The following is a 17317-nucleotide window of genomic DNA, read 5'->3' as shown; positions in this document are numbered from 1 at the left end:
AGTATATGCTTGATGGTGATAGCACTGAGGACCCACCCAAGGCAAATGACAGCCATCCCTGTGGCGTGTCTGGGAACATTTCTCTTCGGAGCCTCACAGGCAACTCCTTTTAAAAGACCATGGCCAGTTCTGTCCTTAGCTTGTAGAAGGTGGCAAATGCTGGAGGGTTTGAAGTGGGGCCCTATGTTGATCAGCACACAGGTTTTCAGAGGGAGAGGGAGAGGGAGGGGGAGAGGGAATGAGGGAGATCAGGGCACAGTTACTGACAAGTCCGGTGGAGAAATTGCTAGATGCCTGTCATATAAGCTGAGTTTCTTTGATTTCAGTGCCATGTGTTGCCTTGGATCTTTTGGAAACAGAAAATTTTTCTGCTCTCTACTTCATTACACGGAACAGATGTTGCTTTATGTTTTCAACCCAATTTTCAGAATGAGCAGAGTATCCAATTACAGTACTTGATCCTAAACACAGAAAAGAGGAAACTGGCTAACTGGCCACTTACACAGGAGTTTTAAGAAAGTTCCAGCCTTCTTGCTGTTGCATTTCTGCCCTACAAAAGTATAGCCTAAGAAGAAAAATAATACAGCCTGCTAATAGATGGGAAGTGAAATAAGATGTTCACTTACACTCTGAGAGGAACTTAGACAATATGAGGTAAACTCACCAGGAAGGGCAGTATATTACTGAGTGCCTGTTCTCCATCTCCTTACGTCTAAAATGGAAAGTTTGTTCTTGCAATATTTAACAGAGATCCAAAAGAAAAAGAAAAAAAAAGAAAGGAAAGAAAAAAATGCATGACTCAGTATTTTCAGATTATCACAAACCTATTCAGCTTGTGAATCTTATTAAAGTCAAAATATTGAGTCAATTCATCAGCACTAAGCTATAAGATTCTTGCTTTATGCCGGCTTTAAAAGCAGGCCTTGATGGAGAAGGTCCATTTACGTAACAATGCTGTTACTCAATGTCCTTGCATTTTTTCTGCACATGCTATCTTAATGGAAATTTACTGGAAAATTCTTGCCAGAATAAACTGCATTCCTTCAGGAATGAAAGGCTTAATGTACTTCTAGCTCAACTGTACCTCTTTCCTGGGAGCAGATAAACCAAATTATTTGGCATTAGTTATTGTACTTCACACAGGTTGCAATACTTATTGTGGTTTCCCATGGCTACAGGAGATAAGGATAAGAAAGAATAAGGTAGCCAGTCTTTCCCTGCAATGACAGATGAAACAAAAGCAAAATAGAATACACACACATCTATATGTATATACCCATGCATATGAACATATATACATGTGTATATACATGCAAATATATGTGTGTATATCTATACATATATGTAATTTGACATGAAATAAACAAAAATTTAATCTGACAGGCATTGTATCCATTACCTTTTAACTGTCCTGGTAAGGACAGAATTGGTTAAACTCTGTGAACTGTACCATTGAGAGGAGTAATTTTCTCATTAACAATTTAAAATGAGAGTGAAAATTCTGCCATAGAAATTTTTTGGTCATATAGTGGCCACTGGTGCCAGACCAAGGGACCAAGGTGTTACACAGGGTTATAAATAGGATGACTAGGGCTAGAGAAAGAAAGTACCCCTTGACTTAAGAAAGGGATGGGGCAAACAATGAAAAATGGAGAGGAGAGGAAAAAGAGGTACAAACATGTCTAGATTTCCTCTAGTCTTGAATATTTACCCATCACCACCTTGGGAGCTACTGACCAGAGATTATTACAAAGCTCAGGTTGGCCTTGAACTTGTGTTCTTTCTGTCTCAACCTTTATGCTGCATGTTGGGATTACATAAAGGTACCACCATACCTGGTGCCAAGGAGTCGTTTTAGTGGTTGTTTATCCACTCATGCAAGCAATATTAAACGTATACAACTGTCTTTAAGGGAATAAAACTGTTGTATTAGAATAGTATAGTTAACTCTCAGTCAAAAGTGTTTATTTATGGCAGTAGGCAATTAAGTTCACTAACTTGCTAACAGACCAGTTGGAAAAAAGCTGCAGTAGATTTGCCCAGAGTTTTGTGACCCTGTCCCTCATGCAGTAGTACAACACTACTGTTCTAAATAATAATGAGAAAGGGCAGGTTTAATGTGTGAGAATGTTCAGACATTATTAAGATTTCTATTTTATTATGCTTCATTTTATTTTCAGTATGTACAAGAAGTAAAACCAATGTAGGAAATTACTACTTCATAGATGTCTTTCTTGGGAGATAAAAGAACAATTTGAACTTAGAATATTAAAACAGTTTTTCACAAAAAATGTTCCCATACAAATTGTACTTTAAAAAGTATATATATATATATATATACACACACACACACATACACACACACACACACACACACACACATATATATATATATATATGTTAATATACCATAGCTGAAAAATTTCATATTTAATTAGGTGCTATTTTCTATTTGTAAGTAATTATATAAAATTTAACATTTCTGTGATGTATAGATTTTTATTATGGGCTTTAATTCACAGATAAAATGTTAAAATCAGTAAAAAATATAGTTTACTTGAATTATAAAGATAATCTCATCAATTTATCCTCTTTATAAGTAACACCTATGATAAATAGCTGAGGTAATTCCAGGCAATGCAAAAGTTTGATAAAATTTTATCCATATTGCAAAGTAATTAATACATGGATGTCATGAGTACAATTATAACTAAAGGCTTAAAATTCCAACAGCAGAATGTAACAACAAACTTCACCTTTCTATTTTTATTTCAGTTTTTAAAATAAAATGGAAACTCAAACACTCTCTTCATCAGTTGCAAATATTTGTTATATAAGAGTTGACTGAATTTGATTATAAGCACAAATGATAAATATGGTATTTCAAGCTTCTTTCCAATTCTATTCATTAAGAGCCAGTAATGAAGATCCATCCTGCCGTTTTCTTAAAAGAGAGATTCAGATCAACGTGATTTCAAAATAATTTGAGTGTCACATAAATAAAAAGTTCATTACCACATTGATATTTGTTCTTCACCATACTTGTTTATAGAGAGCATGAAACTCTTAACAAGCATATTATAATCAGCAGCATCTCCACAATAAACAGTTTCAAAATTGTTATCTTCTTTACTTAGTACAATTAAATGTTTTTCCAAATTCTGTATAGTTCAGTGCTATAATGTTTTAGAAAGTGTACTGCATCTCTATGTACTAAAATGAGCCATCTTTTTCTTTTGGATTGTTTAGCCGAAGACATGGCCATTATAACATGAACCAAGAAAGCACCGCTCCCAGAGCTGCAGAGAGGCCTCCATTTGACAGATCCAGTTCCCAGGATTCCTTGGACGATTTATCTATGGAGGACTATTGGACAGAACTAGAAAATATAAAGAAATCCAGTGAAAGCAGACAACAAGATCAAGAAGTGGTAGTTGTCAAGGAGCCTGATGGTAATAAATAAAACTTGTCTGTATATGTATTTAGATAAAGGAATACAGAGAGAGGAAGAAGAGAACATCCAAATATTACATTGGTAGTTGCTTTTCCTCTTGAATATTACTTGCTTGTCAGATTTATAGATGTAGCTCCAGATACAATGTAATGAGCAAATTCATTTAGTTGAAGCTCAGCCTAACTTGGTAGCCTCTTAGCCAAGTTAGGCTTTTCTTTGAAATTGACTATTACCTTTCATTCCTTCCATAAGTTTCTCTACACATAGCCAATTGGTCTCCAGGAAGTGTGATGAAAAGCACATAACTTGGCAGTGATACTGGTTTCCTAGGAGTCCGTCTCCTTGATTTGTTTTGATCTTTATTTTATCGATTGATGTCTGGCTATCTTCTAGCTTTGACTTCACTTGGTGTAGTTTTTTTTCTGCCTCTGAGAAGAACCAAACAAGTTCATTCTACTGGTTCTTTCATGGCAGACTTTCAAATATTCAGGAATATCTACCTAGTCTTTAGCCAGATCTTTTCTACAGGGAAATTGTTATCTAAAACTTGTGAGTGGCAGTCTGTCATATTAGTCAATGTATTGTACTCCAGATTTGATGAAATGCTGCTTAACCTTTAGTATCCACAGGTCTATGGTTCCAAGGACAATACCATTTAGGAAAAACCATAAATACTTAGGCTTAGAGTTCAGTATTCTAAAATCATTAAATATACTTATCCCATACATAGATCCAGAACGTTAAACCACATAGAAGAGAACATTACTGTCATAAGACTTACTCTTGAACACATTAACACTGTTAACCAAAAACTAGATCTTTTTCATGCTTTTATCTTGAATACTGCAAATACTTCCATCTTTTCTGTAATGCCACCCAACTCTTACTAATGACCTGTGCCTTTAAACAAATCTAAAATTTTCACTTAACCACTTTCATTAAGCACAACATATATACTCTTTTTTGGCCTGGCAGGATTACCATAACTTTTACGTTTGTGTTTTAGGTACTGGTTGCTTTTCTGGAAGGCATATTTTCACAAAAGTAAGAGCTCTCATCATCAGTTTTGACACATATTGTATTACCTTTCTTCTATGCCACCCATAAATTTGTAAATCTATTGTGGTCTATCAGTGGAGATACAAAATGCCAAAAAGGTAAAGCCACAAGTCAGTGCTTTGTCATTCACTAATAGAAACTTCTTCTCAACAGACTTAACTAAATGACTTTGAGACTGAGACAAGTGTACATATATATATATATATATACATATATATATATATATGTTTAGTGTTTTCTCCTCTACTACAAAATTGCTTGGAAATTTTCTTAATAATAATGCCAAAGGAAAAGTTAGACAAGTTTTGTTTGCTTAGGATACATCTTACAATGTAACCCAGTCTAACCTTCCACTTGTAAACCTCTTGTCTCAGTCTTCTGATTGCTGGATAGATTTTTTTTTCTTAACATTTCTTAGATCTATTGAAGAAAAGTATACCCAAGAAACTCTCCAAAGTTGAACTCCATTCACTGATTGTCGCATAGAATCTGTAGTCTTCAAAAAGAACGGAAATAGATCTATGTGCTTACCTTTTCTCAACTTAAAAAAGCTTATTTTTATTGCCATGGCAACAACAACTTTTTTTTCCCTGCCATTTGATTTCGTGTACCTATACTATGTTTTACCTTAACTGCCTTAATAGTAACGGTTGACTTTTTACAACAGTGAACAATTTTTGGAATCTTTGGGTCCTCAGATGCATTAGACCACACAAGTGGAGGGCCCACTGGATTTATTTATTTTCTATTTGCAATGTTTTGAATTCATGTGGCTATTTTAGCTAGTTTCTTATAAGAGCTCTATATGCTCTCTTTGTTGTTGTTGAAAGTTGAGGGACATGTTTAATTTGTAAAAAATATAGTTTGATGTGTTGACTTGTAGGATTTGAGAAAGAAAATTTAATTTGCATTAGTTCCAGTGTTCACATGCTCTTTTTCTTTCTTTCTTTCTTTCTTTCTTTCTTTCTTTCTTTCTTTCTTTCTTTCATCTCTCTTTCTCTCTCTCTTTCTTCTTTTTGGGGCATGTGGGAGGGGGGGATACTGGAGTGTGGATGATTCAGAACCTCATACTTGTTAAATCTTTGCTTTTGGTTGCTTTTCAGCTAATCTTGCCTCAGTAAATGATCTTCCTACTTATACCTCCCTTGTAACCAGGATTACTGATGCACACCATTCATTGTGCCTGGCTTTCTGGTTCAGATTAGGACCCACTAACTTCTTTTCCACACTGGCCTCAAAACCTCTATCTTCCTGATCTCTGATTTCTAAGTAGCTGGATTGTAGGCTTGAGCCTCCACACCTGTTACCCCATCTCTCCTATTTTTTCTTTGAGGTAAGGTCTTGTTGTATAGCTCAGGCTGGCTTCAAAGGTGCATTCTTCCTGTTACAGTCTCCTAAGTGCTGGGATTGCAGGCATGCATCCATATGCCTGTCAGTGCACTTTACTTCTTTTCCACGTATTCTCTCAGATACTACAAAGAGAAAAAACAAGCCTTCCCATAAATTAATGTTGGGCTCTGAGATACTGCTGTATTTAAGCCAAGAGTTTGGACTTGAATATATTACCCAGGTATGCCTCCTTCAGTAATTTGATGGATGAGAGCAAGTTATCTTCTTACCTGTTTGCTTTTTATCTGAGAGGGGAGCAGTATTATCCTCCCTACTTAATCTGCAGGGAAATTGTGGAGGTTAATTACATGTGGAGTAATTTAAAAATTTTTAATTGAGTATATATGAAATTGACCTAAAATTTGCTATTTCTCTGGCCAGAGTGGATGGCAGCTCTCCAAATTTCAGATAATGATTCTCAGCACTGAAGAGTTTCAGTAAGAAATAAAACTTTTTTTTTCTTGTCTTTTCTTTTTTGGTACTAAAGATCGAACCCAGGGTATTATATACTGGCTCATCAAGCCCTTTGCCATGAAGCTACATCTCAGTCCCTGAGTAAGAATATTTTTACAGCTTAAAATATGTGAAAATGCTTTGTGAGTTAAAAACCATTTTCTCCATATTGTTCTAGAAGGAGAACTGGAAGAAGAGTGGCTTAAAGAGGCCGGTTTGTCTAATCTCTTTGGTGAGTCGGTGGATGATCCACAAGAAAGCATGGTATTTTTATCTACATTGACCCGGACCCAGGCAGCAGCTGTTCAGAAACGCATAGAGACTGTCTCCCAGACCCTGAGGAAGAAAAACAAACAACATCACATTCCTGATGTCAGAGACATATTTGCTCAGCAGAAAGAATCGAAAGAAAAAGTAAGTTTTCTTTCTGATATGAATGAGGCCAAGGGTTCATGGCTTAACTTATGCAGTACCAGTCTATTTGAAATGAAATAATTACAAACATAATGATCTTCCACAATATACATAGACCAGAGCTCTGTACTTGCAGTTCACAAGAAGGTCTTGGTCCCTGGCTTCTAGAAGTTACCCTTCAGATGCCCTTGGAATGTTTTCTGTGATTCTTGGTCCAGTAGAGGTAGCAAAAGGTTTGTCAGACACCTGGCAGCCAGTGGTTATGAATAGAAGTGTGAGAGCTATGGTATTCCTTATGTATTCCGACTTGTAGGAAGATTCATTAAATAGTAGAGCAGGAGGGAGCTGATTGCAAATGAAGTACAAAACAGAGACCTTGAGATGTAGAATACTGTCCTCTTTGTGTTAAGTGCATGGAACCATCTCTAGTACTTGGGAGATTTGAGTGAACACTTGTCTGGATTGTTTATTATTATAATGCATTGAAGATCATCCTCCTTATTTTGTGGTTCTAACATTGAACTCAGGGCCTTGTACTTGCTAGGTAGGTGCTGTCCCCATTCAGCCATGCTTCTACCCTTTTTTGTTTTAATTATTTCTGAGATAGGGTGTCATGATTTTGTCTGGGGCAGGCTGGATTCTGCTTCCCATGTAGTTGGAATGAGCATTTGGCTATTGGTTGAGATGGGGTTTTTATGGACTTCCTTGCCTAGATTCCCCACCTCTGCTTCCTGAATAAATAGGATCACAGATGTGACCCACATTGCCCAGCCTAGATGGTTGGTTAAATAACTAATGGAACAATCTGGAATCTTCTAGAATCTGGAATCTGTAATGACTAATGAATGAACTGCTATCAGAGAAGGTACAGTAGAAGCACTGGAGCTGTGTGACCCAGAACAAGCAGTGCTACTCAAAATAGCCAGCTAGTAAATTACTTATTATTCATCCATGCAAGTGACCATGCTTTCTTTAAGAAAATCTTGCTACCAAGAAAGTGAGATGAAGCAAACAGAGCCATTTGCATTCTGCCCTGGGAAGACCTAGTGTGATGGTTGAACTGAGAGCAGAGAAGAGTCTCGAACAGTGGTTATGGTAATAACGAGTAGCAGAAACAATTGCTCCCCACTATTACACCCCATGCTAATGCAGTACCTGCTTTATCTCATTTAGTCCCACAGCTGCCTTACAAACAAGCTATTATCATTTCCATTCTATGGCTGAGGCTCATAGACTCTTAAGCTCAATGTCCCGTACATACTAAACCCAAATTTCTCTGGCTCCAAAGTACATGCATTTAACCATTCTCTTTCCTGGTATATTTTCATTTCCAAACACTATTCTGAGAATAAGCAATGTGAATATGACAGTCTCTTTACACTATAAATGGAAGGTGATAAAGATTTCATTATTTTTCATAAAACAATGGAATTGAAGGGAATTTATTGAAGGTATCATTCTGTTCCATAGAGCTTCACCCTCCCTCCCCTCCCCCCTGCTTTGGCATTTTATTCTTCCAAGAAATCCTCTCTAGCTGCAGATTGCTTCTCTGCTTGCCCGGCCAACTGTGGCTCAAACCTACTCCTTTTCCAAGAATTCTGAGGTTACTTGATTGTTTGAGGACCCTGGATAAATTGTCTATCATCCTGTGGGACATTCCAAGAACTCCTGAAAGACTGAACTCCATTTCCAGCTGTAGATAAATAAAAAGGGAATAGAGTCTTGGGACATTTCCTTTCCAGTTAAAGAACTAATCGTGAAGAGGCTAAGAGGAAGTAAAAAAAGGTTGAGTTAGCAAAGCTGAGCCCCAGCAAGTCTCCAAGAGGGATCGCTACCCAGTGCTTGGAATAATTTTTTAGTACAATTAGGAAATTTCTGAACACATAGTTTGGAGTTCATGTTTATTGATTGATTGTATCACCTGATGGAATCATTAAGAGAGAACTAACACCAGCAAATTAAAATACTGTCTAGCCAGGTACTAGTGGCTCACACCTGTAATCTTAGCTACTCAGGAAGCTAAGCTCTGAGGATTGTGTGTGAAGCCAGCCTGGAAGGAAAGTTCATGAGACTCTTATATCCAATAAAACAATGACAACCCAGAAGTGGAGCTAGGACTCAAATGTAGATGTGCCACCCTTGAGTGAAAATGCTATAAAGGGACATAACCCAGGTCCAGAGTTCTAGGATCACTACTGGCACAATTAACAAACAAATAATCAAACAAGTAAAATAGTGTCTACTTGTTTATACTGCATGCCTTTATTTAAAACATCTCTACTCCCCTATTGGGAGTTTTCTTGACATTTTCCATCCCACAAGCAGATAGAACAGCCATCTTCACCCATAGCTCTGTTATCTAGTAAGAATGAATTCAGCTCTTCCTTTTACATGCTTTCTCATGAAGCCCTCGCTGACACTAGGAAATATGATACAGAAATGGATATCATCTGCAGTGCCGTGTTCACTTGCTTTATAAACAGCTGACCACAAACCTCAAAATATCTGTTCACAAGAAAGGGAAGAATCACTTAGGGTTTACATTGTGCTATGAAAAGACTAGTCCGCTGTGCATTTGTGGACAGAGGAAAGAGAATGATAATTGCTTTGTCCTGGGGCCCATTAGCGTGGTGCTATGTATTCATCTGCCACTGGTGTGAGACAGGAGGTACAATGAACATTTAAATAGTACATTCATCATATACACACATATATGAATACATACACACACACACTTGCCCTAGTGTGATTTTTACACTTTTGGTGGAAGCACACTCCTTTATGGCTAATAGATGGAGGTGAAGTGTATGATAAGGGGTTGACAAAGGCTTCTGTTGATAGTGATGGAATCTGATGATTAAACTTTTTTCAGTCTGAAGGGGACCTCCCTGATACCCTCAATCTTTCCAAAGCCTTTTCTAGAAAGAAGGCACACTGTCTGACCCTACTTACTGGTGAAAGGAGCTACCCATGGCTCAACACATACATCAACCCATGGGGGTTGAATTCCTCAGGCATCCATTGTTGTTGGCTTGGTAACTCTTACGAGTTCTTTCATTTTTATGATTTGTTTTTTAATTTTTTCTCCCCAAAGAATTTCTTCTGACAAGTCACCTTGTAATTTGATTTATAATAGCATTATTGAGATATAATTCACAAACCATACAATTCACTTAGTTAATGTATGAAGGCCCGTTGCAGTCTATGCCCTAACCCCAGTCTTCAGGAAGCTGAAACAGAAGGATTGAGAGTTTAAGGCTAATATGTACTACATAGTGAGATCATACTTAAAACACAAAACCAACCACCAAACAATATAGCGCATGATTTGGTAAATTTTACTATGTTCACAAGAGTTTTTACCACCACTCCAGTTCATTTTAGTTCATTTTCCTCATCCTTGGCCCAAGGGAAAGCCCTTACTCATTAATAATTATTCTCAGTAGCCCACTTGTCTACTGCCATACACCCTGAGCGTGCCCGATCTCGTCAGTAGCCCCTTATTACGTCTAGGGATCACCGATCTAGTTTGTCTTTCTTAAGTTGCCTATTCTAAACATTTCATGTAAATGGACTTGTAAAACATAAGACACTTTGTGACTGATTCTTTTCTTTTAGCATAATGCTTTCAAAGTTAATCTACACGTTGAAGCATGGATTGGTTTTTCACTTCTTTGTTTTTGCTGAATAATACTCCATTGTGTGGACAGACCTCCTTTTGTTCATCCACTCATCAATTAATGGCTATCATAAGTTTTTGAACAAGTTTATTTTTCTTGCCCAAACAGTATTTATATACATATATAAATACATATACATACATATACACACATATACACACATATACACACATATATACATATACACACATGCCAGTACTAGGGCTTGAACTCATGGCTTTGTGCTCTTATGTAGCCTTTTTGTTCAAGACTGTCACTCTACCACTTGAGCCACACCTCCACTTCTAGCTTTTGAGTGGTTATTTGGAGATAATAGTCTCACAGCCATATCTGCCTGAGCTAGTTTGGGACCACAATCAGATCTCAGATCTTAGCCTCTTGAGTACCTATACAAGCTTGAGCCACTGTGCCAAGCTTTCAGATAATAATATTGCTGATGATGAAAAAAAATATTTTATACCTTCCCTGTAGAGTGTAGTATTGTTTCTTATATTTTGTGTTTTACACTGTGGGCAATCATATATTTGTTGGATGATCGCTTGTTGATTATAACCATGGTACTCTTTATCAGTCTGATCACATTTCTGTTACTGTAAAGGTTATGATGGAATTATTTACCATACCATTTTCTCTGGTTGTGAGTGGTGATGACTAAATGGCTCATTTTCTATGTTTAGACTCCAGATGGCACCGAATTGCAGTCAGTAAGAACAAATGAAAACAAATACGAAGGAAAAGATGGTATGTTGGTCCTGTTCTCTTGTTTCTCCCCCTCCCCCTTTAATTAGTTCAATAAACACTTACAACCTTGTAAAATATTCTCCTTCAATTCCAGTAAGCAAATTCTATTAAAATTCAAATGTAAGTTCCTAAGTGGTTAATGACAGAAAACAGAATGTATAGTTGTTTCATATATTCCTATCTGATCTGACATCCATGTATACATTTTCCCAAATACTTACGATGTGCTAGGAACTATACAGATACATGTACCTCATTTAATCCACTTACCAGTGCTGAGTGCAGGCTGAGAATGTGGCTTAGTGGTAGAGTGCTTGCCTTGCATGCATGAAGCCCAGTACTACATAAACAGAAACAGCCCAAAGTGGCACTGTGGCTCAAATGGTAGAGTACTAGCCTTGAGCAAATGAAACTCATGGACAGTGCCCAGGCTCTGAGTTCAAGCCCCAGGACTGGCAAAAAAAAAAAAAAAAAAGAAAAGAAAAAAGTGCTGAGTTCTAGGTACTTAATGTTCTCAACTCACAGATAGGAGAACTGAGCGTTACTGATTGAAATAACTTCCTCAAGGCCACACAAGCTAAAAAGTGGAGTAGGCAAATTTGCTTACAAACCATAAACTCCCAATTCATAAACTGGTTAAGTTTTTGAAATTTTAGAGAAACATAAGGAAATTAGCTGTGATTTTTTGGAGGGTGGGGGGTAATTAATAATAATTTTCCTTTTCATACCTTTTCTCTTTCTAAAACTATCTCAGATAGGAAGTAAAAATTCAAGGCATAGAAGAAAGTATTAAGGCTATAGTGGTGCTTCCCAAGGGAAATGCTAGAGCTCTTTTGTGTATAGATAGAACACATGTCCTAAATAAAGGTCAGAAACTTCAGCTTAAAAATGTGGTTGCTCATTGTTATTCAACAAACTATAACAAACTTGAGCTTAGATCTTAGTGCCTGGGGCATTTGTGCCATTCATAGTGTTGCAGCCTGGGGCAGACTGGTGAAAGTCAGGATAGGAAATGTTCCTAACCTTCCTGTCAAAAATCATCCACTGGGCCAAGGTTATATGGAAGGTTTTAGTCTTGAAGCATCCAGTATTTCTATGTTTAGTGCGTATTGTTATTAGAATTATTTTGTACTTTTAGTTTTTGGTGTTATTATTTTTTGGAATATAAAATGTGCATCTATTTGTGCTAATGTATCTGCCCACACATATGCATATATTTCTATTTACAAAACACTTGCTTTTCTTTCCTATTCTGTAATGATTTCTGTAGTTACACCTATTTTATTGGAGCAAGCAAGTTGGCATAGCTCTCCTTGGCCTGCTAAGAACTGGGTCTTTAGAGAGAGTGAACCCTTTTTAACCAGTGTCAATGTGCTTTGGGGACAACTGACAAGCAGTTGTCTAACAGATATTGAGGCAAACAGTGTTTTGTTTTGTTTTGTTCTTCATGCTTTCATTCTTTGTCAGCAATTGTAACGTAGGCTAGACTACATCAACAAAAGTTCTGGAAGACAAGTTTATTATGTGAGCACTTTCCTACCAAGATTGTAGCCAACAAGGGAAATAGGACAAACCTACTGCCTGATTTACATCTGCTGGAATGCTAGGCGGTGGCATCAAGCCTCCATTTGAATAACAAGGTGTATCACCATCCAAGTCACTGGGTGGGCACTGCCGCACCGGTTCTGGGCAATGGCATGCTCTTTCTCTCGCCAGTGCACTACCAGTATTTTGCAAACATTGGAAGCTTCAGGATGAAACCGTTGGAAATGTTGTCTCTGGTTTCAGAGCAAGGCTGTAAGGCATAGATGATAGAGTCTATTTTAACCACTTTCTCCATACAGGGTTTTTCAGACATAGTCAATTGATAATATTCCCAAATTAATAGCTTTACTTTGGACATTACCTGTGGGTCTTCGCATGAATCCACCACTAAGTGTCCATCTTCAATTTTGTCTAATCAGGCCACCCTGTAAGCACCTAGTGTTTCCTATACACATTGAGAAATACTAGGCATGTCCAAATGTGGTTTTGAATCCTCTTCCTCCTCTTCCTCCTCTCCCTCTTCTCCCTCCTCCATTTCTACTTCCTCTCTTCCTTCTCCTCCTCCCCCCTTCTCCTCCCCCTCCTCCTCCTCACTCTTCTTCTTTCTCTTCTTCCTCCTCCTCTTCCTCCTTTTCTTCCTTCTCCTCCTCCTCCTCTTCTTCTTCCTCCTCCTCTTCTTCTTCCTCCTCCTCTTCTTCTTTTTCTTTCTTCTCCTCCTCCTCATTTCTTCTTCCAGTCCTTCTTTCTTCTTCCTTCTTTCTTCTTACTTCTCTTCTCTTCTTTGATGCCAGTCGTGGGGCTTGAACTCAGGGCCTAGGTGTCATCCTTGAGATTCTTTTTCTCAAGGCTAACACTCTACCACTTGAGCCACAGTGCCACTTCTGGCTTTTTTCTGAGTAGTTTATTTGAGAAGAGAGTTTCACAGACTTTCCTGTCCAAGGCTGTCTTTGAACTACGATCCTCAGATCTCAGCCTCTGAGTGGCTACAATTACAGGCATTGAGTCACCAGTGCCTGGCTGAACTTGCATATTTAAATGTGTACTATATTATTTTCTTTTGGATTTCCATGAAGACAAAACAGTGTACTTTTTAAAAATGACATTTCTGAATAGTTTGACTAACTGAAAAAGTTTTAAAAGATTTGTAAAATTTGCAATCTATACTATTGTCCACTTGAAACAAAGCAAGATAGATTAAGAAAATTAAGATATTTATACTTGAAGACTTTAAGAGCCAAATGTATATCTTGTATTTTCTTTTAGGTTTTCTATTTGAGGATAGAACATTGATTCATCATCAATTTTCTTTTTCTTTCCTTCCTTTCTTCCTATTCATTTTTTTGCTGTTTGTGGGGCTTGAACTCTGGGCCTGGGTGTTGTCCCTCAGCTCTTCAGCTCAAGGCTAGCACTCTACCACTTGGGCCACAGCACCACTTCCGGCTTATTCTGCTTATGTGGTGCGGAGGAATCAAACCCGGGCCTCATGCATGTAAGGCAAGCACTCTGCCACTGAGCCACCTTCCCAGCCCTGTTTTTGTTTTTCTTGTTTGCTTTTTTCTGTTTGTTTTTCTTTCTATTCTTTTTTGGTTTGTATTTCTAGGACTTAATTCAGGGTCTTGGAACTGTTGTTTAGCTTTTTCGCTGGAGGCTAATATCCTGTCACTTGAACTACAACACCCACTTCCGTCTTTTTGCTGGTTAATTGGAGATCAGAGTCTCATAGGTATTTCTGTCTCAGCTATGAAGGATCCTCAGATCTCAGTCTCCCGAGTAGCTAGGATTACAGGAGTGCCACCAGCACCCTGGGATTAATTTGTGAATGTTTTAAAACATTGAACCATCCTTTTTTTTTTTTTATTGTAGTGACCCCAACCATCCCTGTTATTATTTCTCCTACTACTTCTTCCATTGGGATTGAGGTTTAATTTTTGCTGTGTTTCTGGAGGAAATCCATGTGTTCTAAATGTGCTCTAACTTAACTATAACTACTCAGTTTTTAATTCAGCCTGCTGCATGTATCTTAGTACATGTATTCAGGGGTGACTATTGTAACCCTGATATGTAGGTTTCATGGAAAATAGTTTTTAAGTTCTTGTCCATAAACACTCAGCTGATGAAAGGTAGCTTCTAATTTAAGAAAAGGTCTAATCATTTTTTTCCCTCTCAGAGTGGTTTCCTAGGAAACCAATATATGTATTCACAGCAAAGCATGAAGTAGTGTAAACCAATGGGAAAATAAAATTAAACTGTGCTTTAACACTTATCTTAATACCTTAAAATCTAATAATAAAAATTATAGGTATTCCAAAAGCTGTCACAGGCTTTGACATAAATGGTAGCCTACAATACTAGTACCAATGAACCTGAAATTGATTCTTACTTATTCTGAGGGATGGCATCAATACCCGTGAGGTTTTTTGTTGGATTCCAAGATAGCAACAGTGAAGTCTTAATCCACAGTTAGACTTTCTGAAATCCCTGAATAACCACACAGGCTGAGTACCCACAAAAACCTCTTTGCTTATTTAAAGGAAGTTTATTAGATGCACATATAGGAATATCATGATAAAATCTCTTAGAAAGTACTAGTTGATACACTAAAAAATTTTAATCCAGGCACTCTTAGCTGACACTTGTAATCCTAGCTACTCAGAAGGTTGAGCCCTGGAGGATTGTTCTTTAAAGCCGTACTTGGTAGAGAAAGACTGTAGACTCTGTCTCCAAAATAATTAGCAGAAAGCCTGGCTGAGTGCTTGGCTCAAGTGGTAGATTGCCAGCTGAGTAAGTAAGCTCAATGATGCACTGAGTTCAAAGGCTGATCATCCTTGTCCCTCTTAAAAAAAAATGGAGTGAAAAAGATTAGATTCACATTGACTTCTTAATTTCATTTTGATGGAAACAGTTTTACTTTTAAATTAAATGACTAGAATCAGTTCTCTGAACAGCAGGCATATCTATGATCTATCTGTCTTTCTGATGTATTTATTATATTTTTAAAGTGACTTTACATTCCATCACTTTGTATCTCCTGTGAGCATGTTAGTATAGAAACATGGACATGAATTACATACATTCATTCTTTAATTGTAAGCTTTTTACCCTGAATCCAAAGTCTGCAATGAAAGGTGTGATCACAGTCTTTGTACTTGAGTTTTTCTAAAGAGAGTTGCATTAAAATAAAAGTTTTACCAAATAGTCTTACAATTATTTTCTTTAAAGATTAAAGCTTGTGTTTTCTTCAGAGATTTTTTTTTACATGTTCATTCTTTCCTAGAGGATTTAAAACAAACCAACAAAATAAGTCAAAACAAAGTGATTATATTGCACACACTTGAAATATTGGTGTGAATATCCTCAATTTACTGATACTGGTGACTGTAGGAGGTGCCTGTGCCAGGTACCTTTAGACTCAAATCCTGTAGTGATAAGATTTTGGCATTACTTCTGTTTTGGAATTTGTACCCTGACAGGTAGGTAACATTCCATTCAAGCAGTGCAGGGTGTGGAAGAAGTTGGTCCCAGGAATCTGTTGAGTGTGAGGCAATGAAGTGGTATGCAGCTCGATCTCACGGGGATCACAGCCAGTCTCTCCTCTCTTTTTGTTTTTGTTTTTCTCTTTAATTCTTCAATGTATAATAAAACAACAAGTACATGAACTGGATTTAGGAGGTTTTCTTCCATCAAGAGTTTTATATTAAGTTCATTAAGGTTTTGAATTTAGACCTTGTATCAAAACAGTGATCTTGAAGAAAGATTCCACAAGTGAATCATGGGTTTCTAGTCACTACTGTCTCCCTGTCTCCTCCCCACAAATCATTATGAAGATGCCTGAGTCTACTTTTTTATTGTTAAAACACAGTTAACTACTGCCTGGAGGAAATAGTGCTCTTCACAATGGTTTTTATGTAGTTACTACATTAGAGGTCAGGGAGAAGGAAGGAAGGAAGGAAGGAAGGAAGGAAGGAAGGAAGGAAGGAAGGAAGGAAGGAAGGAAGGAAGGAAGGAAGGAAAAAAAGGAAGGAAAAAAGGAAGGAAGGAAGGGAGGAAGAGAGGGAGGGAGGGAGGGAGAAAGAGAAAGAAAGCAACAAAGGAAGAAAGAAAAAGAAAGAGAGAGGAAGGGAGGGAGGGAGGGAGGGAGGAAGGAAGGAAGGAAGGAAGGAAAGAAGGAAGGAAGAGGAAGAAAGGAAGGAAGGAAGGAAGGAAGGAAGGAAGGAAGGAAGGAAGGAAGGAAGGAAGGAAGGAGGTAATCATATGAATTGATCTTTGTTTTCCCCCCTTTCCAGACCAGTCATCTAGCCTCATTGTTGCTAATAAGGATCTGGTGGTACTGGTGCCTGAAGATACACCTGCCTCTGAAGCAGACATCAACCTGGAGGTGTCATTTGCAGAACAAGCTGTGGATGAGGAAGAGAACTCCAAGGATAAGACTTGGAAGAACAAAGGCTGTGATGCCTCATTACCTGTACGTACAACATATTCAGATATCACTAATAGTGTTCCTGCTCATGAGCTTTTTATATTTTGAAGGTTGAGACTATCACAGAATATTTGAAAGCATAACATAGCAAACACACTATAGCTT

At 37.6% G+C, this 17317-nt stretch overlaps 1 protein-coding gene across 3 annotated transcripts in view; it reads left to right on the top strand.

Annotated features, from left to right (window-relative positions):
• Positions 1 to 17317, top strand: part of Arhgap18 (Rho GTPase activating protein 18) — a 137241-nt gene that overhangs the window by 74285 nt on the left and 45639 nt on the right. For all 3 annotated transcript variants that reach the window (XM_013026879.1, XM_013026880.1, XM_013026881.1), the window contains exons 2-5: positions 3250 to 3452; positions 6534 to 6769; positions 11127 to 11190; positions 17019 to 17197. In XM_013026879.1, coding sequence (XP_012882333.1) covers positions 3250 to 3452; positions 6534 to 6769; positions 11127 to 11190; positions 17019 to 17197 — 682 coding nt within the window. The remainder of the gene's footprint in view (positions 1 to 3249; positions 3453 to 6533; positions 6770 to 11126; positions 11191 to 17018; positions 17198 to 17317) is intronic.

This window comes from Dipodomys ordii, unplaced genomic scaffold (assembly GCF_000151885.1).
Source record: "Dipodomys ordii isolate 6190 unplaced genomic scaffold, Dord_2.0 Scaffold97, whole genome shotgun sequence".
In the NCBI taxonomy this organism is placed as follows: Eukaryota; Metazoa; Chordata; class Mammalia; order Rodentia; family Heteromyidae; genus Dipodomys; species Dipodomys ordii.
Note: the sequence above shows the minus strand (reverse complement) of the source record. Positions and strands in the feature narration are given on the sequence as shown.